Here is a 26,051-nt window from a genome sequence, read left to right on the forward strand (position 1 = left end):
AGTGTCCCAGTCTGATGTGCTAATATAGTGGGACTCCTTTCACCACCAAAGAATCTTAAATAAGCTTCTCCAGAGACCTTCGTTAAAATTTTCTTTCAACAGAATGTCAGGTAAAGATTTTGCAAAGATCTCAATATGGGTTATAACACAGACTTCTGGTTTTGTGATAAAGCTTATAAGACCTCGGACTAATCTTACAATTGGTACACAAAGTACTTTCTGTGAATTAAAAAAAATTCTTCACGTAAAAACCTACAGAAAATATAAACCTCTATCCCTGTCCCACTGGGTGTAAATGAAGATCAATGAAATTCCAAGCGGTGAACCAAAAAATTTTAGGTGATACACCTCAGAATCCTGCAGCTAATAAATCTAATCCTGGAACATCTTTGGGTGTCTAGGCTCATGTGCCCTACATCATTGATGCAGCTACAGCCTCCCATCAGGTGACATTCTGCAGTACATGCTGTGGAGACGGCTGTTTCTTCTCAGGCTAAAGAATTAAAGTGAGGTTACAGAACAACTCCAAAGCTGTGGACACACATTTTCTATCATGTCCAACTACAGCATCAACTAGTTATGAAAATTAAATATTTCCCTGGCTCATGAGAATGAGAGGATCTGGGAAAGGGCTGTCGGGGATGAGGGATGGGGACATGTGCTCGGTTCATAACCTTCCTTTGATCGCAGGAAGAGGCTCCCAGTTTTCCTATCTTATCACAGCTGGAGGGACTCATTGGAGCTCCTTAGGCCCCAGATTCACCTGCTGCTGAGGAAGAGGGTGACCTGACCTTGTGTGAGGAGCTTTTTCCACTGACAGGACTTTGACCTGCAGGCCAGGAGACTGCAAGGGAGGCGTGGTGTTCAAAGGGCCATCCTCAGAACCATCAGCCAGTCTCCTCACCCCCAGGCCTCATTGTGCTCCAGCTGTCATCATTCAACAGTGACCACGTGTCCCTGTCCTGTGGAAAAAGGTCCCAAGCATCACCAACATGCAAGTGGAAGAGGCCACAAATCATTTAACTTGGGAAACCAGGAGGCCTGAGAATGAAGCCATCCAAGCCTCTCTGACCAAGCCCAAGGTAGGAGACAACCCTGGGCAGAGCATAGTTTTGGTGTCCTCAGCCAGAGCAGCATATCAACATGTGTGGCCACCTTTTCCTCTAACCTTCCTTCACCAGAAGGAAACCAAGCCTCGGTGAGACACACCCATCACAGGGACCAGGGATGGAGCCAGGACTCCTGTCCAGGGGTATGACTCCTGGAACCCATGTGTAGCCTGAGCTTTCCCCAGAACAAGGCAGAACTCCCACACCCAGTATCTTTAATTTTCACTTTAAAACTAGAAAAAGGGGGCTGAGAGGATTCCTCGGGGTGTTTTCTGGCCAGGCATCTAGTGTGGATGGGCTGGCACTGGGGTGGGCATTAGAGTCTCAGGCTGTTGTGCTGCCCTTGCTGCCCGAGGACAGCCCCACCTCAACCCCCAAGCCCTCTGTGACTGTCCTGACCATGGGAAAGCTGGTCATCCCTCAAAGCTGTTTGACACATCTCTGGGTCTCATGTTCCTACTCAATTCTTTGAATTTCCCAGAGCTCAAGGCTGTATGCACCCAAGTAACCTGAACTGAGATCTGGGGCAGAGTTGGGTCCACTTCTCACCATATTTCTTGTTCTGGGTCCCAAGGGCTGATGAAACATGGAGATGATGCAGGCCTGGGATTATTACTGTCCTGGAAATGGATCTTTGAGAGGTCTGTGCAGAACCCCAGATCACATCGGCAACCCAGGGGGCCTGGGTCCTGATCCCCACTTAAGATCTGCCCTTGGCAGGAGCAGCCTCCAGAAGTCAGCCTTTGCATGGGAGGAAAATGGCATGTCTGTCGTTCTGTCATTGCTTCCCCACTCATTGTCCTCGTGGCACATGACTCTTCTGTTAGACATGAGGTCCTCTTTCAGGTTCCAAATTCGGCTTGGATTTTCAGCTGACCCTGAAATGGTTCATATTGGTAAGAGCATGAAAGGAGCTGACAGGTTGCCTTTATGTCCCAGGGAGGCCACAAGGTTGGATCACCTAACATTGTGTGGACTCTGCAGGCTTTTGTGTATCCTGGAATGTGCTTGGGTTTCTGCAATAACAAACCCAAACAAACACAGAATTACCAAATTGTAAACTCTAATTGACATCAAACTAAGGTCTTTCCATCTCATTAATGAAATATTTTCCTTTGTGCCAGGTGTGGTGGTGATGCCTTAATCCCAGCCTGTAGGGAGGCTGAGTCAGGAGGATCAAGAGTGTACAGACAGCCCCAGCAAAGTTGAACTGCTAAGCAACTCAGAGACCCTGGCTCTAAATAAAATACAAAATGAGACTGGGGATGTGGCTCACTGATTGAGTGCACCTGGTTCAATCCCTGGCACCCCCATCTTCCTTCCCAAAAAAACCCAACTGTTTTTTTCTGATTGGCAGAATCCTGGACTCTGGACAGTAGTCATTGTGCTGCTCCTTTGCTGGGAAACCGTTTCTTTTTCTGTAATCTCACAGTGAAAGGGTAAAGTTTCTAAGCTGCAAAGCTTGAGTTAAAATGTAAAGCACCAGGCTTTGTAAACCTGCTTCTAAACTGCAAAGCCTGGGTTAAATTCCTGAGGCAGTTAAGACAATGCCCTACTGGCCATTTGGTTGTTTAATAACCTAGGACCCTGTGTAGCCTGGGACGTAGGCATTCAAGGCCCAAACCAATCAGTTTTAATGTGTACCCCGCTTAGGAGTGACTAATCACCCCCACCCACCCTGTTCCCGTCAATGAATGTACTAATCAAGTCTAAGAATTGTTTGATTTTCCCGCAGTGTATGGTGATTTGTTAAAGGAGACTGTGATTTGTGTAAAGTCCCTGCCCTCCCCAAAAAGTGTACTTAAGCATTGTTCAACCCCTGCTCTGGGCTCTGGGCTGCTCTCTTCCTCCTGAGTGGGCATGGAGCCCCAGCATGCTGGATCAATAAATCCCCTTCTTCCAATTGCATGAGTGTTCTCTTGGTGGTCTCTTCCTCCTATGCTTCGCCGGTCCCTTACAGCAGCCGTGTCCTTATTATTGGATTGGCATTTGGGAAAGAGGATGGAGCATTCAGGAACACCTTAACGTCATGTGTCCATGTCTCACAGCTCTTCTGTCTCAATTCATTGTGGCTTTGAAACATTTTGCCTGATTTTGGAAAGGTAGTACAGGACAGCTGACTCATGGTGTCTGTTTTCATGGTGTAAGAGTCATATCCTCTTATTTTCAGACTCTTCATCCATTTGTATCCCAGCAGTGACCCCTGCACATAGCACAGAATTGGAGCTTGTTTTCATTCTGTCTGCTGATCTCTACCTTAGGATAGGATTGTTCAGTCAATTGCCATATAATGTCATTGTTGATGTAGTTCAATTTATGTCTGCCCTTTTACCCTCTTCTATTTTCTTATGTCTTTTCCCCCTCTATTTCTCTTCAAGGTGTTGTTGTTTTTAAACTGGCCATTAAGCCCAGGTTTGCTGTAACACTGAGCTACATGCCCTGCCCCTTTTAAGTTGTATTTTGAGAGAGAGTGAGGCTACATTTCAGAGGTTGGGCTAGAATTTTTGACCCTCATGGCATGGTTTGCACCACCATCCCAGGATACTGCTCAAGTTTTGTCGTTATTATTGTTGTTTTCTAAGAAAGATTTTATTCAATGATTTTTTTTTCAGTTTTTTAATGTATTGGCTTAAAGATGTGTCATCATGTGTAAAAAATATGCTCCCTTGGCCAAACCCAAAGATGGCCTTGTTAGAGACCTGGCACTGTTAAACCACAACACAAGGAAAAGAACACAGACTCCAATTTTGAATCAAACTTAATCAAAACTTTATATATGTACCTAGGAGCTGGCCATGTCTGTCTGTCCTCAAACCCCAGGCTAAAGATACTCCAGCTCTCTCAGAACACATTTGTTTTAAATCAAACAACAACTCTTTTTTTAGAGATAGGGAGAGAAAGACAGAATTTTTTTAATATTTATTTTTCATTTTCAGCAGACACAACATTTTTGTTTGTATGTGGTGCTGAGCATTGTAATGAAAGGCCCACGGATTCCCTGTACAAGAAAGAAAGACCCACCGATTCCCTGTCCAAGAAAGACGCACGAGGCACTGGCTGCAAACGCAAGAGGTTTATTCAGACACAGACGCCTGCGGGTGCTCAGCAAAACCTCAGCTGGAGCTTTGGTGAACTGGCACCCCGGGCTTTGGGGTACAGGTCTTTTATAGGATAATGGGGCAGGTTTCGCGCGAGCGGGAAGTGACAGGTTTCTTATTGGTTATTTTGAACCCAACATATAGATTACCTAAAGGGCAAAGTTGTTTTTCACTTTATGTTCCTGGATAAACCTCATGACAGTTACATATTAACACTCTGGTTTTTCTGTTCCTGCTTATCATTATCAGTTCCTGTTTGTTCAGGCATGCCTTGGGATCTGCTTTTCTGTTCTTCCTCAACCATCCTGTCCTCTCACAATAGACTACCCTTAACTGATTAACAGATAGACCTCTCTTTACATGGGTTAGCAACATGCCCTGATGGTTTCACAATGGGGCCTGGGGTTTCTGGGCTGGGGTCTTTCAGTAACCGTGCCTCAGGCACACCAGGTGAGCGAGCTACTGTGTGAGCCACATCCCCAGCCCTCGGAACACATTTTTATAACACAAAAGTTTGCAAAGAGGGGTGTCTTGAGAACTTACAGATACCAGGATTTGGACAAGCATAATACAAAGGCAGGTTCATGAACTACATGGCTTAACATTTCAAGGTAGGGAATAAATTCAGATCCCAACATCAGAACTTATGTGGTACCACTGAGGTTTCAGAGAGTGTTGTTATCTGGTCAGGAGGAGCCAAGTATGGGTGACTTCAAGGCATGGTCAGGCATTCCAAGCAAGTTTAAAGATTTCAGAAATTTATACTAAAACAAAAATTAGTTTTCATGAATTTTGGATGAGATGGCTCCCAATCTTAAGAAGGAATTAGGCTGGTTTTCAGAGTTATATTCTCAAACCCACTATATTTATACTCCCACCCACTCCTTTGTACCACAATTAAAAAGGGCTGGGGATGGAGCTCAGAGATTCTGTACCCCTGCCAAGGATTCAATGCCCAGCATGGGGGGGAGGAGAACCTAGAGTTGAGTTCTCAGTCCTAGATAGGTATGTGGCCACTATTCCACACTTGAGGGAATATGACTGTTTATATATAAGGCCCCCACCCCATGGTCATTGGGAATGTTGGTAGGTAGATTGAATTTGGGCCAGTGCACAAGATTTGAAAGCGTTCACCAATTCAAGTGAAGAGTAAAAACAAAGTTGTATTCACTTTCTGGGGAGGGGCAGATACTGAAGCAAGAAATAGACAGACAGTCACTAGAGACAGGTAAATGGAGTCAGGTCTAATCAAGGAGGCCAATTTTGAGAGAGTCTGGCAAGTTGCAGACTGTCCCCTGAGGGATAGAAATGTTAATTCCTTCAGAGTCCTTGCTCCACCCTCATTGAGGACCTGCCCTGGGGCTGGGGATGTGGCTCAAGTGGTAGTGCGCTTGCCTGGCATTCATGTGGCCCGGTTCGATTCTCAGCACCACATACAAACAAAGATGTTGTGTCCACTGATAACTAAAAAATAAATATCAAAAAATTCTCTCTCTCTCTCTCTCTCTCTCTCTTCCTCTCTCTCTCTCCTCTCTCACTCTCTCTTAAAAAAAAAAGGACCTGCCCTGGCTCCTTCCTGTTGCTAGGGTAGCTTGTAGCCTGTCCCAGGAATTGCCCCTCCCTACAGGCAGCTTTTAGGGTGTTAATGTGTCCTTAGCTGCTGCATCCTGCCCTTCCCTCTTCATCCCCCTTCTTTGTCACCTTTGTGCTATCTCACCAAGCATTCCTGGGTCTAGTCACCAAGGAAGGAAGGAGAAAGATAAGGGGGAAAGTCATGGAGAACAAAAGAAGCCTAGGACTCATAGAAAGGCTGAACCCCTTGCTTCTGGGAACACCAGGATACCAGCTATGGCCCCCCTCTCCCTCCTGGGGAGAGGTCTATGTTACTCCTTTAAAAATAAACCCTGCTTTGTGTGCTTGCCTGGGCTTGCTTCTCTAATGTTCAAACTTCAACATGTGAGGGGGCAGAACTCCTCCCAGTAACCAGCGGTATCAACACCACAGGCCACATGTGCCCCAAGTGGGGTTTCATATGCAGGCTTCATGGGCCCAGCTGAGCAGGGTTATTATTTCTTTCTGGTGTAACTATCAGTTGAAACCCAGGAAGTGAGAGCCCTGGGTCAGCATCTAGGGATATGGTGCTTACCAGGCAGGAGCAGGTGGGCTTGTGGCTTTTCTTGAAAATGTTGGTGCCTCTGAAGCAGTGACATGGAACACACACAGATGCCTGAAGCCACAGATGACACCACGCCTACATACACTGTGCCCTCTACACACATGCCTATGACTGATTACCCTTTCTATAAAACCTGAGAGTCCTAGACCCCCCCTGAAGAGAGGGCTAAGGACATGGTGCCCTTGTCTTCCTGGTGGAGCTTCACTGACCAAAATTCCTTTCCTGCTTTTCATCATGACCTTTTCTGTTTGGATTTGGGGTAAACAGATGACCTGATGTGTGGGGTCACCAGAGTCAGGTCGCTTACTACTACTCCCTAATAGTGAAATGTAGAACATGGACATTAAGCACAAGGTGCTCATTTTATTTCAACCCCGCATTGCTGCCTTAGGGAATTGCCTCCCACACCTCCTTCCCCTCCATTCTGCTGGGGAGGGAACACTGAGCCAAATCACCGACACCAATTGTTTTCTTTCTTAGCTCTATCTAATTCCTCAATAGACAATTAGTCCAGAGGTGATGAGAAGTACTGAAATAATTGTCAAATTCTATTTATTTTTACATATCAAATATGTATGACACATATGATATTTTTAAAAATTGTTTGAAAAATTTTGAAACTATATCTTGCTAAGTTGCCTGAGGTCACACCAGCTGATACTATATATGTATATAGGTATTTTTTTCTTTGAGGTTCTGTTGAATAATTCCTGTGGGGCTCCACCTCTGAGCTAGATCCTAAAACCTTTTAATTTATTTTAAGCTAGGCTCTTCTGTTTGTGAAGCCAGATTGAAATATTGTAGTTTGTGTAGCAAGGTAAATGGGGTCTAATATCAGGTCCAATAAGAAAATGCAATCTGATCTGATCCTGGGAAACCAAAAAAACACCTGAGAAGTGAACTGTTCATGTCCCCATGGCCCTGGGCAGGTCCTCAATAAGGGTTAAAGAAGTAGCTCCCTGTAAAACAGGGAGATGCTCATCAAACCTCCCTAGGCTGTTCCTGCCCGGGTTTGTGCTCCCCACCCCATCAGTCCACCCATTTCCCTCCCTTTGGCTTTGCACCCTCATGCCCAATCACCTGCACAATAAAGGAAAACAAAGGACAGGAATGTGGGAGACAAAAGATGACCTTAGGTTTAAGAGGGAGAAGTCCTCCTCCTTCCAGGGATTCTGCCTTTTGGGTCCCCTTCTTCCTGGGGTGGGGCGAGTCTTTTGTGCTTTCTCTTATTAAAGCCTCCCACTTTCCACTCTCCACCTGCTTCTCTGGTGTTATACTGCAGGATTCGGGAAAGCAAGGACTCCTCACGGTAAACAGCATTAACATTTGTTGATTTTCACCTGATTTTGGGCTCCTCAGGCCTTAGACTCCTTAAGTAACTATTTTTTGTTGATTTTTTAAAAATTGTTGTTTGTTTCTGTGGTGAGGTTAAAACCCAGGGCTTCACCCGTGCTGGGAAAGCAGTCTCCCTCAGCCAGAGCTCAATCCCAGATGTTTCCATTTGTACCAAGTTCAAGCAAAGGCTTCCCACCTGGATTAGTTCCCAGCCCAGCAAAGAAGCTCCACCTGAAAAGGGCTGGGGCCAAGGATCTGCCACTCTAGGCAATTTTAGTGAGTGATTGGATAACCTTAGCTGTCAGTCATAACGCAGAGGCCTGATTGGAGGCGCCCCATTAGGGAAGCTGGGGTGGAACTGTCCAATCAGATCCTGAGCAGAGGGGAAGGGCGGGCTTCCCAATGTCGCGGGCTTTTCTTCCTCACCAACTCTGCTCCTCCCTTTCTGGGCCCCACGTGCTCTGCCAAAAGGCCTAGGTGACTCTGAGCAGCCTGTTCCCACCCTCTATCTCTGGTGCCTTGAGGTCCTTGAGAGAATACCGGATCGTCTAGAAAGACAAAAATGGTGAGTTTGTGTCCAGGGCTGAAGGTACATGGTCAGCACCTGCCTTGGGGCCCCCCGCAAAGGGGTGAGCTGCAGAGCCTGGTGGAGTCACCCCTGGAGGTTGCCCTGGGTCTCTGTCCCCTGGTCCTGAGGGTTGGGCTGGATGGTAGAATCTTGAAGTCACCTCGCTGGCGGCTGACCCTAAGCCTCTGCCACTGGTCCTGCGGGGTGAGCTGGGTGTTGGGTACGCGAGGTTGGTGCAGAGGGTGCAGCCTAGTCCTCCATGGCGGATGGCCCTGGGCTTCTGCTCTCTGCCCCTAGGATTGGGCTGGGTATCCAGTCCCTGAGGTCAGCTGCGGAGCATGAGGCCCAGTTCCCACTGGCAGGTGGCCCTGGGCCCTGTCCCTTGGCTTCCATTGTTGAATGGGCGGCTCAGGTTACCAGCTTCCCCGCCCCTTGCTGTTGGTGGCCCGCCCCCACTCTTCCAGACCTGTAGGAAGCAGGATCCCACATTCACTTTCCTTCCCCCCGTTTAGTTCCTCCGACAGCTGCTGTAGGTCTTTCAAACTGCAGTTGCCTCCTGCGTTCTAAAATGCCCCATCTTTTCCACTTCCCATCATAAAAATCTGGTCTTTCTCCTGTGTTTCAAATGGACACAGTCTATTAATTTTCACTTATTCTCTACTGATATAATGCAAAGAATATTTTGTTTTTGTATTGCAGTTCAAAACTAGAGAAGCTTTATCAGTGAAATCCTCAGGCATACCCCCCCCCCCCATTAAAAAAAAAATGAGATCCTATCCCAGTTGTTTGGGACACTGTCCTCCAACTTGTGATCCTCTTGCCTCAGCCCCCTGAGTCCCTGGGATCACAGGCCTGTGCCACTACCCCTAGCAAGAATAACACTTTTGTTTCCTGTTTCTTAATATCATACTTGAGAGAAAAGAATAGTCATGTGACACACCCTGTGTTTAGGTAAAATAGCTGCTTTAAATGAAATTAGGATGGGTCTGGGGTTGTGGCTCAGTTGGCAGAGCACTTGCCTAGCATGTGTGAGACACTGGGTTCGATTCTCAGCACCGCATATGAATAAATAAAAAATTAAGGTCCATCAACAACTCACAGAGTCTTATGTCCTCAGCCACTATCTTTTCCTGGGTTGCCACTATGTGCCCACAGCTGTCCTGTGCCCTGCATGGTACAAGGAATTTTGTACCCTGGGTCAGCTCCTCTTAGAGGACAGCCTAAGTTGTGAGGTACAGCCTCTTGGGGGCTCAGCTGAGGTCTTGGGTCTAAGGAATGTCCTGGAACATGCCTCATCTAGACAACTAACTTCTTGGGATCTTGTTTTCCCCAAGCCCTGTTCCCATTCCTTGGATACAGTTGGACAGTCAGCCTGTGGATGTGGTGGTGAGGGACCAGGTCACCAGTGATTCCTGACCCTTGCATTCTCTCACAGTGTGAAAGAGCAAAAAGTGTCCCCAAGCATAAGGACCAGCCACCCCAGTGCAGTGCTGTGAAAATCTGAAAAGCTCGTAGGCTGGAGTCATGGTCTAGGTCTCACGGGAGAGTGATCATGGAGTGTTTCAGTGAGCATGCCCAGGTGTGAGGATGTCCCAGCTGGCAGGGGGACCTTCCCTGCCTCTTGAGCCTGATATCTTTGCTCCCTCAGCCCCAGCCATCTGTGGTTATCACTGCGAAATGATCTGCTCCCTTATCTGAGGCCCAAGTTGATTTATTCAGAACCAAATATGATGAGATGTTATATAAGAGTGAAGAAAGAAGTGAATTTAAAAAGCCTACTTACATTTCCATTTAGTAAACATTCTAATTTATGGCAAGATGCAGTGGTGCACAGCAGTATTCCTTGCTTCTCCAGAGGCTGAGGCAGGAGGATTTAAAGTTTGAGGACAGCTTTAACAACTTAGCGAGACCCTTTGCAACTTGGTGAGACTTCAAATTCTGGGGATGTGGTTCAGTGGTCAACTGCCTCTGGGTTCAATCCAAGGTATCAAATAGAAAAAAAAATGTGCCTTATCCTTGGGCCACCCCTTTGGGAGCTGGACTGTTAGCTTATGAAATTTAGGAGTTACATGACTTCTCTCTGTCTACACTCACTATGATCACTACAAATTTTGACTGATCTTAAATATGGTCTTCTATTTCCATTATTCGAAGTAGGTTTTATTTTAAGTTCACCAAGAAGCACAGCACACCTGGCCCTGGAATTCACAGAATTTTCTAAAATGCTCAGGGGTTTTCAGAGAGTGTAGATGATGGGAAAGTTCAGTCTCCTTAATCTCCTTGGTAAGAAATTATATCGTCTTTCTATTAATTTCATTGTATTTTATGCCTCTCATTTTGTACCTTTCCTATTATAGTCATTTTTCATCATTCATGAGATGAAGTTTAGTAGAGTTATATTTGTGTGTGTGTGTGTGTGTGTGTGTGTGTGTGTGTGTGTGTGTTTGTGCCCTGCTTCAGATTAAACCCAGGGCCCCATGCATGCTTTGCAAATGCTCTACTGTTGAGCTATATCCCAGCCCAAGAAAGTGAACAATTATTGATTTATTTACTTATGTATTAAGTGGTAGGATTTAAGCCAGGGACTTGCTCCTGCTTGTTGTCATTCAAAAAATACTTTCAAGTTGCTGAAAGCCTTTTTTGATGGTGGGTGTGTGTTTCCCTAGGGATTAAACCCAGAGGCACTTGACCACTGAGCACATCTCCAGCATTTTTTATTTTTATTTTTTAATTTATTTTGTTATAGTTGGAGATGGACAGAATACTTTAATTGTGTTGATTTTTTTTTTTTTTTTTTTTTTTTTGTAAATCTAGGTTTCAAACCAAGTGCCTCAAACATGCTGGGAATGTGCTCTGTCACTCAGTGAAACCTCTTTTCCTGACTATAATTTTTGATTAAGACCAAGTCTGACTATGTTTCTGATGGTTTTGCTCCATTGTTGAGGCTGGTTTTAGTCTTGTCATCTTCCTGCCCTGACTTTTCTAGTTGCAAAAATTTAAAGTGGACTCCACCAAATCAGGAGCTATAATGACTTTTAAAGATAAGTCACCCATTTCTCTCAAAATGGAAACAGTATTGAAAATCAGTTTCCTTGCTTTTCTTTATATTTTTGAAATTTGCATATATAACTCTTCCTCTTTCCTTTACTCTTGCATTATTATGGAAAAGGTATTCAGTATGTAATATTGTTTCTTCTATATGTATTTGTGAATCTTCCATGGTGTGGTAGTTGATCCATTTTTTATTGAATTTATTCTTCAGAGCAATTGTAGTCTTATATAGTACATTAGTTAGGGTTCTCCATTGGAACAGAATCAACAGGAAGAATGAGTACAAAAAGGGGATTTGTTAGATTGTCTTTGGGGACCAGAAGCTGGGGAGTCCTCTGTGGCAGTCTGCTGACTGGGGAGCTGGAGAAGTAGTAGCTGTGCAGCCCAAGATGCTGAAGCCTCTGAACAAGAGGGATCAATGGTGCTACCCTAGTCTGAGATCTAATGCTTCTGGAAACTCCCTGGAGAATCACTGTCAGAATCAGCTTTGGAAGAGTAAAGAAGGAAAATTTGATATTCTCAGGCAATCACAGCAGCAGTGGAAAACCCATCTGTGTAGAATCTAGCTTACATCTGCAGCTGCTACCAATTCTTGCAACTTTTATTCCATGAAGCCACCATCCTATTTGGATGACATTACCCACACTTAGGGAGGTTTTCTAGTTTGCTATCCCACATGCCAATCACTCCTAGACATAGCCTCATGGACACACCCAGAAGCCTATTAATCATTAGTGTCTCTTAATTTCATCAACATGAACATTCCAGTGAACCATCACCCATAGTATACACCTCTTCTCTCTAGCTTATAGTCTCCAGTGTTTTCAACATCTTGTACTTGGTACACAATTCTTTTTATTTATTTTTAGATTCAGTTAAGTAATGTTTGTGGAGGTATTTTGCATTTATGATCATGAGAGTAATTCATAGCTTCCTCATTTTATCAAGATGATTTTGATAATAATGTAACATATGCCTCCAAAGGAATTAGAAGGTGTTTCCTGTGCTTCTTCATTCTCAAAAGAAATGTAGAAAATTGGTGGCAGTTCTGGAGTGTCTGGTGGCAGCCGGTAGGATGTCTAAAAGTCCTACATTTCACTTTTTTGATGGTAATGAGTTATTGAGTCAGTTTCTTTAGTAGGCAGAGGCTCATGTGTTTTGTGTATTTGTCCTTCTGTGTATGTTGTAGGAGATGGTCTCTCTGAAATTATGGGGCCACTTCCTCTAAGTTATCAGATTTGTGTCAAGTGCATGTTTATGATATTGTTGAAGATCCCATGGATGGTAATGGTGGCTATTTTAACTCTAATGGGTAGTTTATGTGTCTTTGGATTTCTTATTTGTTTAATGTTATTGTATTTCTCATACCTTTCTTCTATTTATTTACTTTGATGTGCTGGTATGGATTCAACCCAGTGTCTCACTGGTGCTAGGCAAGCTCTCTACACTGAGCCATAACCTCACTCCTGTCCTCTGTTTTCTTAGCCACATATTAGTTTGTCAGAGATGGTGATGTTCATGCAGAACTTGGTTTTGCTGATTGCTGATTTCTTTTTTTTAATAATTGTTTTTTCTTAATTTTTAAAAATTGTTCATAGATCTTTATTTATTTATATGTGGTGCTGAGAATCAAACCCACTACCTCACACCTGCAAGGAGAGTGAGCTACAGCTTGGCCCCAGCACCAGCCCCTGCTGATTTCTTGATTGTGGTTTCACTAACACCCCCTCTTACCCGCCTGTGCTTAATTTATACTTACCTTGCTCTTTTTTCTCTCCTTTACTTAAGTACAGGGGTCAATGATTGCTTTTATCTCTTCTTTTCTGGAATGTGCTTTGGATTCTGTAGAGACCCCCAGTGCACCATCCGTGCAGTTTTTTCATGTTGGACTTTTATATTTCATTTTTCTCAACATGGTCACATTTGCCCTTAAGTCACCTCTTCCTCCTGTGTCTTTTTAGAGCCCTCTATTGCATTTCCCATTGCTTAAAGGTTTTCCAGCCCCTTCTGATCTGACTTCTGCTTTAACTCCCATGTTCTTTGAGCCTACTTGGAATTTCATTGGCATTGCATACTTGTTGAGTTGAGGCTTATGGCTCAGAATGTGGCCTGTTCTGGGTGGTGGTACTGTGATCCTGAGAAGGCTGTGTGTTTCACTTTGACTAATGGCTAGGGAAGTCCTCCTGTCTGTTGCTCTGCTACATAATCACAGACCAGCAGTGTTGTGGTGAGGTCTCTTAATGTAGCAGTTTATTCTTCAATGTCCTGGGGAGTTTTGTATGTCTCTGCCTGATGTATTTTGTCTTTTTTCAGGTGCATGCATACTAACAATTGAAGACAGTTACTTGAAAGTTTAGCCTAAGGCACCTACGTCCCTTTAATCCCAGCAGTTCAGGACTCTTAGGCAGGAGGATCACAAATTCAAAAGAAGGCTCATCAAGTTAGGCACTGAACAACTTAGAGAAATTCTCTCTCAAAATATAAATATTTAAAAATAAAATAGGGCAGTGAATGTGGCTTATTTGTTATGCACCCTTTGGTTCAATCCTTGGTACAAAATATAAACAAACAAATGAATAAATGAATAAAAAATAATTTCTTCCAGGGATTCTGGAGTCTTATCTTACTCAGGCATGGTCAATCTCACGTCTGTTATTTTCCATTCATGGGTTATTTTTTGCTGTTCCTCAGTATTCTTTGTACATTTTTTTAAGTGAATGAAATATGTTTCTTGGGGCTGGGGTTGTGGCTCAGTGGTAGAGTGCTTGCCTAGCCTCCATGAGGCACTGGGTTTGATTCTCAACACCATATACAGCTGAAAAAAGTTCCATCAACAACTAAAAAAAAAAAGAAAATGTGTTTCTTCCTTTTCTCCTATTCTGTGATTTCTGTTTGTTGAAGGCTTACATGCCTTTGCCTTGAGAATAGGTATCTGAGCTGTGTTTAGCAAATTATTTTGTATTCAGCTCCTTTGAAAAATTTCCCTGAATGCTAGATCATCCAACAAAATGGAAACTTTAGGAGTTTCAAAGCTGACAAGCTGTGGATTGGCAGAATGACACCCACAAGCTGTGGTCTCTGACATTTGACCATGAGGGCTGGCAACAGCTACAGGTACCTGTAATGCAGTAGCAGAAGCAGCCAACAAAGTAGCAGAGAAAGAACAATCCCTCTTCAGGTTGAGCATAGTAAAAGTCCCAAATGTGTATTAGTCTTTAGGCCATTGGCAAGCTTGTTCCCATATCAGAAATAAAAACTTCACTCTCCAATATATTGCCCCAATTTTCTTTCTTGATGTCCTCAAAGCTTGTTTATGTATAAAAGTAAAAGCCCTGATGTTCTCTGGGATCACGCCCTGGGAATTATTTTTGTGGGCTGTAGTGCCACTAATAAACTGTTGCTGCCAGATCTCAGAGTCCCCTGGTCTCATTTCTCTGTACACCAGAAACTAGAGAATAACAGTAGAAACAGCAAAACCTCACTTGTCTGGTTTTTGTGAGTAGTTGTGCTGGGACCTGTGCATTAACACACAGTGATGCTATTTAAAACTCTGCTGTGCCTTTGCTCTGCAGATCCCCACCCGGAGAGCAACCAGTGCTGAGCATGTGGGTCATGGTCCTTTTTTTTAATGTTTCCTCCTGGTCTGTGTGAATTTTCTTCTTCATCAGTATATCTTGGTAGTTTTATTTGGGGGAGCATACTGTGGAGTAAATCTTCGGGTGCTTAACCACTGAATCAAATCTGCAGCACCTTCCCCCTTAACTTTTATTTTTGTTAACTTTCATTCAGGATTTTTGCCTGCTTAGGGCCTAACTAATTTGCTAAGGCTGACATTGAACTTGAGAACCTCCTGCCTCAGCTTCCTAAACCTGGGTGTTTTTAAAACCTGATTTTTAAAAGAAACTCTCTGAAGCTTTCTTTGTCAAATTTTAGGTTTAGTGGGTAGACAATAATTTGCTTTCTCAGTAGATGCAGGCTGTTTGTTTACTTAAATCCTTTTAAGGAATTTCTGCTGATTTTTTATAGTGATTACTTCTGATGTAGAAGAGTGAGAGTTGGTTTTAGGCGTTAATATATTTCCATGGTTGAGCTGGAGTTGTGGCTCAGTGGTAGAACACTCACCTAGTACATGTGAGGCCATGGGTTCAATTCAGTACCACATTGAAAAATAAATAAATGAATAAATAAAGGTATTGCGTTCAATTATAATTAAAAAACAAAATATTTTAAAAATATATATTTCCATGGTGATTTTAGTATGAATTGCCCACAACTGAAGAAGATGTGCTGTGTGGAGTCTGGAGTCACAGAGGGTCAGGCTGAAGGGATCTTGAAGGTCAAACCATGGCTGCTGCACTGCACTCTTCCATATGACTGCTTCACGGAGCTGTTGGGAAACTTTCAGGGCTTTAGGGCATGATGACATTGTTGTTCTGATGGTTTGGCTTGGGTTTCCACTTCTGCTCTATTTCATGGCTGTACTGAGATGATTCCAGGCTCACTGTTGTGTCATTTTGCTCTGAGTGTTGAATTTTTTTTTCTTTCTTCTCATCATTAGGGAATTGTATAACATGTTCTTCTACAAAACTAAATTGCCACATGTGCAATGGTGCATGATGGTATTCCTAGCAGCTTTGGAGGATGAGGCAGAAGAATTATAAATTTAAATGCTACCCTCAGCCTCTCACAAGGCCCTGAGGAAGTTTTTGAGTACTGTGTCAAAATGGCATATGTGCTGGGGATGTGGCTCAGTCATTAAGTGCCCTATGTTGAATCCCTGCTCATTATTTTTTCTAAATGTTTCTCACCACAAATAAATAAATAAAATAAAAATTTTTTTAAATATATTTTTATTTTTTAGTTTTTGGAGGACACAACATCTTTGTATGTGGTGCTGAGGATCGAACCCGGGCCACACGCATTCCAGGCGAGTGTGCTACCGCTTGAGCCACCTCCCTAGCCCCAAAATAAAATTTCTTGTAAGCTCATTAAAAGTGTTTTAGTGTTTCACAGTTGAATGTATAATAAATGAATTTTTGACTATGGAATTGAGGATATAGTGCCTTTGGCCACCCAGATTCCAGTTTGCCTGGACCATCATTGTGATCTGTATCCAAGACACCTGCTCTCACTCATCTTTCCATGCTGTGAAGGCCAGCCCACTGAAGCCTTCCTCATGGTCTCTTGCTCCCCTGTGCTGAGACTGTGCTGCTCAGGAGATCACATGTTTTAAGTCCTTGAGAATGGTTGTGTGTCAGTGGCAGGGGCACCTTCTGGTAGGTGATATTTTTGGCTGTTCCATCATCGAGCAGACATCATAGTATTGTTATGATTGTACATGAAGTGGCCTATTTCACACCCAAACTGTGTTAGATAGATGAGGATTCTGGGTTGCAACACTGCTTCTTTACCACACCCTGGAAATGCTTCTGTCTTAGGTTTGCTTGCACCACCATCATTACAGGCAGGAAAAAATTCTTTCACAACAGACACCAGTGCACATGTGGCCCACTCTTGACCAAAGTGTCCTTGAGTGGAACATGTCTATGTGGAACATGACCTTATGGTAGTGAAGTGATTGCTTTTCAGTAGGTTATTGACAATTCTTATACATTCATTGTTGCTATGAGATTTAGAAATTCATGTCTGCTTTTCATTAAGAAAACTGTTTTGAGACTTACAAAACTTTGCAAGGTTTTTGTTTGGACAAAGTGACATCTTTGGGTCATTGAGTTATATGTAATACATGTTCCATCTTTCCACTTACCTCATTCTGCTTTGACAGTAACCTTGAGAAATCATCAAATGTTTGTGTTTATTAATCATTGTGCGTGTTTTCTATTTTATTAATTTTGTTATGGAGAAATGCACCTGCAAATATATAGCTGTTCTCTTTGTGTAATCCCACAAGATGAATGCAATCCCCAGTTCACAAATTGTGGCAACTCAAGTGTCATTTTGTCATATGCTGTCTGTAGGGGAATCTTCTTTGTGATCGATGCTCAGAAGTCATGGGTGGAAACTGTTCTAGGCATTTCCTTAAAGAAGAAACAATAGACTTTCAGAAAGAATCAAGAGATCAGTGAATGCCGTGTTGTCTATATTAACTGTGTAGGCACAGTGACCCACTGTGGTTGGCAGAATCTCTCTAAATAGCTGAGTTCTGTGATTGCAACAATTTCATACTCAGCTTTCTTTCCTAAGGGTAAGTACTATAGAGATGCTAATATTAGGTCTCCACTGAAGAGAAGGCTGTTAGGACATGTAATAGAGGTGTAACCAACAAAGTGACCCAGGATTCTGTTTTACTTCCTGTCAACTCACCAAGGGAAGGAAGTAAACACTTAGTTGCTTTCCTTCTGAGTGGCCAAATTCTAGTGTCAAAATGTGTGTGAGGAATTGAGTGCAGGAAGGATTTGATGGAACATCATGGAATTTCCAAACCAGAAATTCATGGAATCCTGTGGACATCAAGCATGTTGAGTACATATTTCTTCTGCTGTCAATTTCTCCTGACCTCCAGTAAACATTTGTGGGGTATTTCAGATCTCAGTGACCTTTGAGGATGTGGCTGTGAACTTCACCCAGGAGGAGTGGGCATTGCTGCATCCTTCCCAGAAGAACCTTTACAGAGATGTGATGCTGGAAGTCCTCAGAAACCTGGATTTTATAGGTAATAATGGTGTTTTTTAAATTAATCAAATAGAGAACTCATGTTTATTTTGGTCATTTATATAGAACATGAAAAGGGAATACATTGTTGAATTATTGCAGCATAAAAGACACCTATAATTTGGCAAAGCATTTCTGTCTCCTAAAACTTCATAAAGATTGTTCTTGTTTCTCATTTTAGAAAACAAATTGCATGAGAAGAACATTGAAGATGAGATCAAAAATTCTGAGATCATTCTAAGGTAATTGTACCCACAAGAGGAGTTCTTGAGAGAATCTGAGAATGTCATATAATTTTTAAAACAGACCAACTCAAGAAGTATGCAGAATTTGAAATGTATTTATTCTTATAAGATTTTTTTTCCAGAATATATATACTTAACGGTAACAGATATTCAGTCTTTTCCAAGTACTTGGCATGCCAAAAGTATATGAAATTGCATGTGAAATATCACTATTTGAATAATCACCACAGAGCGGCTGCATTGCAAAGGATTTTTTCCTTTCAATCACTTCATTTTCAGGCAATTTGAACACATGAGAAAACCTAGCCTTTACCTGATGTTGGTAGTAATGTAAGCCTAGAACCTATAAATAAGTATAAAATTATGAATGAATCAAGCATTGATAATGTGCTGGTCATTCTTCAAAGAAGACATGTGGTAAACCTCAATGGCCAAGAAGATAGTTTGGGAAAAGTTTCAATGAAATTCCAGTTCTTAACTGGACAAAGAAAAATTTTAATACAGTAAATTCATGTGGTTGTTATATGTGTGCCAAAGACTTCATATGCCTTTCATTTCTTCATAGGCACATCACATCTCACACTGGACACAAATGCTACAAGCGCGAGGAATGTGAAGAGAAGCCATGTGAATTTAAACACTACAGGCAATCCCTGGTTTCTCTCAAAAGTGTTCACACACAAATGTTAATGCAAACTGGAGAGGGACCCTATGAAAGCACAGTATGTGGGAAAGTCACCAGTTGTTCCAGTGACATTCAAAGGAATGAAGATACTCATACTGGGTGGCAACCCTATGAATATCAACAATGTGGTGAAGCCTCTTCTTCTCTCCCAGATGTCCAAAGACACATGAGAACACACAGTGGAGGTCAATCTTTTCAATGTGAGGTATCTGGGAAAGCCTTTAATTTCTCCTCCTTATTTAGAAGACATAAAATAATTCATTCTGGAGAGAAACTCTATCAAAGTAAACAAGGTGGTCAAACCTTTATTTCACACACAAGTCTTCAAAGGCACAGGATCACACACAGGGGGATTGCACGTTTCAAATGTAAGGTATGTGGGAAAGACTTTGCTTATCCCAGTTTACTTAGAATCCATCAGAGAACCCACACTGGAAAGAAGCCTCATGATGGTAACCAGTGTGGGAAAGCCTTTGCTAGATCCAGTGACCTTCAGATTCATGGAAGAATGCATACTGGGGAGAAGCCCTATGAATGTAAGCAGTGTGGAAAAGCCTTTACTAGATCCACTTCCCTTCAGATTCATGGAAGAACGCATACTGGAGAGAAGCCCTATGAATGTAAGCAGTGTGGCAATTTCTTTGCTAGTTCCAGTTACCTTCCCATACATGAAAAAACTCATACTGGAGAGAAGCCCTATGAATGTATGCAGTGTGGCAAAGCCTTTGCTACATCCTCTTCCCTTCAGATTCATGGAAGAACACATACTGGAGAGAAGCCCTTTGAATGTAAGCAGTGTGGAAAAGCCTTCAGTCGTTTCTCTGGCCTTCACTCACATAAAAAAATTCATACTGGAGAGAAGCCTTATGCATGTAAGCAGTGTGGCAAAGCATTTGCTAGGTCCAATAACCTTCGCAGACATGAAAGAACACATAGTGGTGAGAAGCCCTATGAATGTAAGCCGTGTGGCAAGGCCTTTACTAGATCCAGTGAGCTTCACTCACATGAAAAAACTCATACTGGAGAAAAGCCCTATGAATGTAAGCAGTGTGGGAAAGCCTTTGCTAGATCCCGTTTCCTTCAGATTCATGGAAGAACGCATACTGGAGAAAAGCCCTATGAGTGTAAGCAGTGTGGAAAAGCCTTCACTAGTTTCTCTGGCCTTCACTCACATAAAACAATTCATACTTCAGAGAAGCCTTATTTATGTAAGCAGTGTGGCAAAGCCTTTGCTCGTTCCTCTGGCCTTTATTTACATAAAAAAATTCATACTGGAGAAAAGCATTATGCATGTAAGCAGTGTGGCAAAGCCTTTGTTACATCCAGTGGCCTTCACAGACATAGAAGAACACATACTGGGGAGAAGCCCTATGAATGTAAGCAGTGTGGCAAAGCCTTTGCTAGATCAAGTAGCCTTCACTCACATGAACAAACTCATACTGGAGAAAAGCCCCATGAGTGTAAGCAGTGTGGCAAAGCCTTTTCTACGTCCAATTACCTTCAGGTTCATGGAAGAATGCATACTGGAGAGAAGCCCTATGAATGTAAGCAGTGTGGCAAAACCTTTGCTAGCTCCAGTATCCTTCAAAGACATGGAAGAACACATATCGGAGAGAAGCTCTATGGTTGTAAAAAATGTGGAAAAGCATTTGTTACATCTGCTCAGCTTCACTTACATGAAGCAACCCATAGTGCAGAGAAATTATAGTCATGAAAACAATTGGCAAAGTCTTCTGTTAATAAGCTTTCACTCATTAACATGTAATAAGTTTTCTGTAGAAAAATTAGTAGAAAAAAAGAAAAATTCTTTGAATGTGAAATATGGTAAATTAATATTTCTTGTCCAATTCAAAGAGAAGAAAGTGCTCACATGTTTGAATCTATCTATAAATAGCACTGGGGATTTAGTCTGGTGGTCATTTATTACTGAGCCATGGTGAAAGTGATTTCCCACTCACTGTCTTGACAGGGTCACAGTGACAATTAATGCTGGCAAAGCCACATGGGTTGGTGGGAATCTGAAACCATGAGACCCTTTTTTTATATAATTGGGACTTTCCATTTTCATGCTTTTGTTTCTGACAGGAGGCGTGAGTATGTTAAATGCCAAACAAATTAAATATCAGATGGCTAGAACATAACAGGTAGTTCATGCATTGAAGGCTGTTCTTCTTCCCCTCAGCATATCAAGGACAAAGTAGAAGGCTATCTCAGTACCCTGAGGACAAATCTGATAATGGACAACAAACATCCTCTGAAAGGTCACGAGAATTTCAGGCACCACATCGATTATATGAACTAGAACCCAAGCTCATATTTCCAGCCTCTTAGAAAACCTCATCATTATGCTTATTTTACAAAGCCCACCATGTGTAGTCTCATTTTTGATTGAGGAAAGTTATATTATACACTTAGAGAGTTAAAACATTTGAAGATAGAATCTTCTCTTTTCATAAACCCTTTTTTACTTTACATAGGGTTTTATGATGAATATAGTTAATATTGGCGGAAAGTGGACTGATGTTTACAACTTATTTTCTATTGAGAAAAAATTATAAAGATATGAGAACTAGTGCACCTTGACTGAGAAACAAAGAAACTCTTTCAGAAAGCAGCTCAACCAGTTTTATGAGAATAAATTTAGGAATTAATTAAAGTAGCTTTATAAGATATATTTTTACAACAATGTTCGAAATATCACCCTATTTACATTTTGGGGTTTAGAAATTCTTAAGATTTTAGATGTATGGGTTTCTGATAGGTTTTAAGAATGATTTATAAACTTTAGGATATTTTAAGTATAAGATTTAAGGGGGCGTTTTTAGATGGGAATTTTAGATTAGAAATAAAGTAAAGGTGTACTTTAAATTTAAAGGTAAATGATAGGTTAGGAGACTTAGAGTCTGGTTTTGTAGTTTGGCATTAGTTAATAAGAAAATAGTAAATCTTGGGAAAATCTGAAAAATGTAAATTAGTGATGCATTTTATTAATGATTCTGTACTTTTAATAATTAAACAATTAAAGGTCATATCCTGGAAAAATGGAAATCAAATTGTATAATCAATGGCGTATCTGAATCTATAGTGATGAGGAAAATTGCAATAAAAGATGACCCAGAGAAAGCTGCATTAGAGCTCTCTCTGGAGATTGCTCCAACGGAACAACTCCTGTCTTATGCTTTAGCCGACACCACTCATCCTTCAGGACCCCCTGGACTCCGCTAGGGCAGGACCCCAGCAGAGCCACAACCTTTTTTCTTTTTATTTTGAAACAGGGACTTGCAGAGTTCCTTAGGGCCTTGCTTAGGTGCTGAGTTTGGCGTCACAATTGTGATCCTCTGCCTCAGACCCTGAGTCTCTGGGATTAAAGGCAAACACTACTAGGTCTAACTGAATAATGCATTAAATGTGAAAAATTCAGAAAATCATTCCATTTTCCCTGTTGCCTTCAAAGTCATTTCACTCACACTGGAAAACAACCCTCAGTATGGGGAAGAGTGGGTACACTCTGTCAGCTTCCCATCCCAGTCCCGCTTTTCTTCTCACATACAAAAATACTCACAGAGAGAAGCCCTGAGAATGTGATTAATGTGGGAAGTCATCTAATTTTCCCAGTTTTTTATAAGGTCTGGGAAGACTCTTCTTGAAAGATTCATGGCAAAATGAATAAATCATATGCAAGTAAGTGTTCAAGTGTTTCCATTTTGTTCAGTTGTATGAAAGGACTCATGTGGAAAAGCCATATGGGGCAGTATTCAGCTTTCATGGTTTCATTCAAAGACATAAAGAGATTCACATCAGGGAAAACCATTCGGTTCTTTAAACAATGTGATGACACTTTCACTTTTTCATGTTCTTTTTGAACATCATGGAAGAATTCACTCTGGAGAAAAGCCTTGTATATAAAAATGTGGTGAGACTTTCAGTTGTTTCAGATCCATTTAGACTTATATAGACTTGAGAATTTTTTTTTAATTTCTTTTACTTTTTTTTTTGTACCAGGGTTTCAACCCAGAGACACTTAACCACTGAGCCATATCCTAGTTCTTTTTATTTTTTTTTTTCAAATATTTAGACATAGTCTCACTGAATTGCTTAGGTCCTCACTATGTTGCTGAGGTTGACTTTGAACTTGTGATCCCCTGCCTCAGCCTGCTTTTCCAGTGGAATTACAGTCATACAACCCCTTCAGCAAGAATCCTCTTTTTTTGAGAAAACCAGTGTAGGTGTGTAAAAAGGGTGTGTGCCTTCATTTCTTTCTATTCACAGGTAATGAGAATGCACCCTGGATTGGATGTAGGAATTGTGTCAACATGAAGATGTGAAAGCAACATGTTTCTCCCAGTTAAATATTTCTTCTTGTTAGATTTAATTTTTCTCTCTATATTTTTTGCATCTGCAGTCCACTCTCCGATATTATAACATAATCTTACATTTACTATGTATGTGTGTGAAAAATGTAGTGTGTAGTATGATTTTGTACATAGAAGTATGCTATTCAATAGTACACAAGATTTGTAGTTAAAATGTATTAACCTATATTTGCAACATTTTAATTCTTTTTTAGAGTTTTCATCTCTCTTCTTCCGTTGAGTCCATTTTTTCTCATCTTGCCCACTTTTATGGCTTTTATATGTTGTGACAAAATAAAAATTATGAGAGGTTTTAAATATAATTACCAGGGTCATAGAAGAGAAAATAAACATTACTATTGTAATTACCATCATCATCATCATCACCACCACCACCACTATCGTCATATCTAAAATGGCCAAGCCCTGATCCCATTCCTACCCCTTTTTATTTATTTATTAAGTTTTTGTTAAAGTGCTTTTTAATTTCTTCCTAAGGGCCTCAGTATGTTGGTGAGGCTGGGTTTGAACTTGTGATTCTCATTCTATAGCCACTGGGATTACAGATGTGCTATCATGCCTGGCTCCTGGATGTTTCTTGAAACTTTGATGTAAGTCAATATGTGCCTTCTTTCTGAGAGTTTCCAAGTCCTAATTGATTCAGAGGTGAGAATTACTTTTTAATGTGCTTATGTATAGTATAGTATTGCCCTTCAAGCTCTTAAGATTCTAGAATGATTCTGAGCATCACAAGGACATTAATTCACACCTTATACTCCAAATTTTTGTATTTCCAGTTGGAGTATACTGAAGTCCATTTGAAGAAAGTTTATTTTAGGTAATTTCTGTTGAAAACAAGGTGGGAGAACTGCTTTAGTATTTAAGGAATCAAACTATTCATTTCTGTTAAGAAATGAATTATTTCATTTATTTATTAGGTGCCCCCTTCTGCACCTAATAAATGAAATGCAAGTAATCACTGAGTCTTACAGATTTTTTTTAAACAATTTTATTTTTCCGTCTGTGCACCAGACACCAGCTAATCAACTTTGCAGAGTCTCAGAGAGTATGGAACGTGGCCTGGTGCTCATGTGAGTGTTCTTCAGAGTATCAAGTTAAACTATAAAGCAATCACCTGGGAGAGGTGAGTTGTGCCACCCAAACATGCATACTCACACCGACATGCACACGCATGTACAGGATCAAGTCACCCTTTTCTCTACATACCCTCCCTCGTGCAGTTCTTTCATCCTCACTGTGTAATGCAACTATTGATTTTTTTTACTTTTCTCACAACGTTACAGCCCACTACTTTTCTAAAAAAATTAATTATTCATAAATTCTCAATTTATTTTGTGTCTTTTTAAAGTTTGGTACACATTGTGTATGTGAGTTGAGGCCTGTGCACTCCATCATTCTGTACAGATTGGCTAAATGTCTCTTATTTCTTCTTTTGCTCCCTTGTTTCCTTCAGATTTCACCCAGCAGTGCTCCACCACTGAGCTTCCCCCTAGCCCTTTTATTGTTATTTTTTGAGATGGGGTGACGCTGGCCTCACACTTGTGGTCACCCTGCCTCAGCCTCCTAGCAGCTGGGACCATAGAGATGTGCCCTTTTGTGCCCTGCAAATGTCCTCTTCCTTTTCCTTGGTGCCTTATTGGCCCGTTAATGACTCTGGGGCCACCACTCTGTCACTCGTGTTTCTTCTAAGTCTCATGTGTTGTGTTGTATGTAGGCACATTAAAGGGCATTATAAAAGTTGTAATTTGTATGTATTGTTTGGAGAGGCAGCATCTCAAAATATACTTTGCCCTGTCCTTAATTGAGTGGCTTTCTATTTCTTTTCTTTCCCTGGTGCCAGGGACCCAATCCTGCCTTGTGCCTACTAGACAGGCGCTCTAGCACTGAGCCCTCCCCTAGCTCAGGTGGTGAGGTTGCTGCTGCTGTGTGCGTGGACCTCACTGAGGACCACTTTGGTAGATGCAGCTCTGCAGGTTTTTCCCATGTTTTCACCTGGTCCCTTTCTTAAACATCTTTAACAGCAGGGAATTTTAACCACTGACATCCACCTTAGTTTTTCTCCCCATGACTATTACTTAGGTGGAATATGCCATAAAACCCAGACTGGTCTTGTTTCTGTGCTCATGGTACCTCAGTAGCCCTGGGAACATCGTGTGATGCTCTTCTTCATACACAGCGTGTGATCAAAAATAGGAAATGAGGGACCCAGTCGGATGTCCTAATGTATTGGTGCCCCCTTCTGCACCTAAGAATCTTAAATAAGCTTCTCCAGAGACCCTCACCATAATTTTCTTTAAAACAAATATCGGGAAATGTTTTGCAAAGATATCAAAATATTTTAGAATGAAGATGTGATGATGTTACTTCTTTTTGGTAAAGCTTGGAAGATCTCTGAATAATCTCAAAAGTGATTAAAAATTCACTTTCTTTGAACAACCAAAAAAAATTTTATGTAGACTCGTATAAAAATAAAATAAAATAAAATAAACCTCCACCCCCTCCCACTGGGTGTAAAGATAATGAAATTCCAACATCAAGGTCCAGGAAATTATAGGTGGTGCCCCTCTGAACCCTGCCGCTAATAAGTCAGTTCCCTGAATCTTCCTCAGGTGTCCAGCCTCACCTGCCCCACATCACTTATAGAGCCTCCACTGGATCTATAAGTACCCAGGAATTTTTCTTTTAACATTAACAGCAGGGTCTCTGAATGGAATTCAGGATTACTGGTGTCAAGGTTCC

General features: G+C 41.7%; 1 protein-coding gene across 1 annotated transcript; it reads left to right on the forward strand.

The window, feature by feature from the left end:
- Nucleotides 1-8,311: 8,311 nt before the first annotated feature.
- LOC143639905 (uncharacterized) lies at nt 8,312-22,164 on the forward strand. Its single transcript, XM_077107935.1, has 7 exons — nt 8,312-8,347; nt 17,884-18,010; nt 18,191-18,251; nt 18,820-18,976; nt 19,313-19,687; nt 19,940-20,567; nt 22,124-22,164. Exons 1-7 carry the CDS (start codon nt 8,312-8,314, stop codon nt 22,162-22,164), a joined length of 1,425 nt encoding a protein of 474 aa, XP_076964050.1.
- Nucleotides 22,165-26,051: the final 3,887 nt, after the last annotated feature.

The sequence above is a fragment of the Callospermophilus lateralis genome (genome assembly GCF_048772815.1).
Source record: "Callospermophilus lateralis isolate mCalLat2 chromosome Y unlocalized genomic scaffold, mCalLat2.hap1 SUPER_Y_unloc_1, whole genome shotgun sequence".
Taxonomy (NCBI): Eukaryota; Metazoa; Chordata; class Mammalia; order Rodentia; family Sciuridae; genus Callospermophilus; species Callospermophilus lateralis.

What these genes read in the sequence shown, in the direction of transcription:
- LOC143639905 (XM_077107935.1), top strand. Translation starts at nt 8,312, where the DNA reads ATGGTCAGCACCTGCCTTGGGGCCCCCCGCAAAGGG. An exon ending in CAGAAACCTGGATTTTATAG is followed by an intron (nt 18,011 to 18,190) that starts GTAATAATGGTG and finishes TTCTCATTTTAG; the next exon opens with AAAACAAATTGCATGAGAAG. An exon ending in AATTCTGAGATCATTCTAAG is followed by an intron (nt 18,252 to 18,819) that starts GTAATTGTACCC and finishes ATTTCTTCATAG; the next exon opens with GCACATCACATCTCACACTG.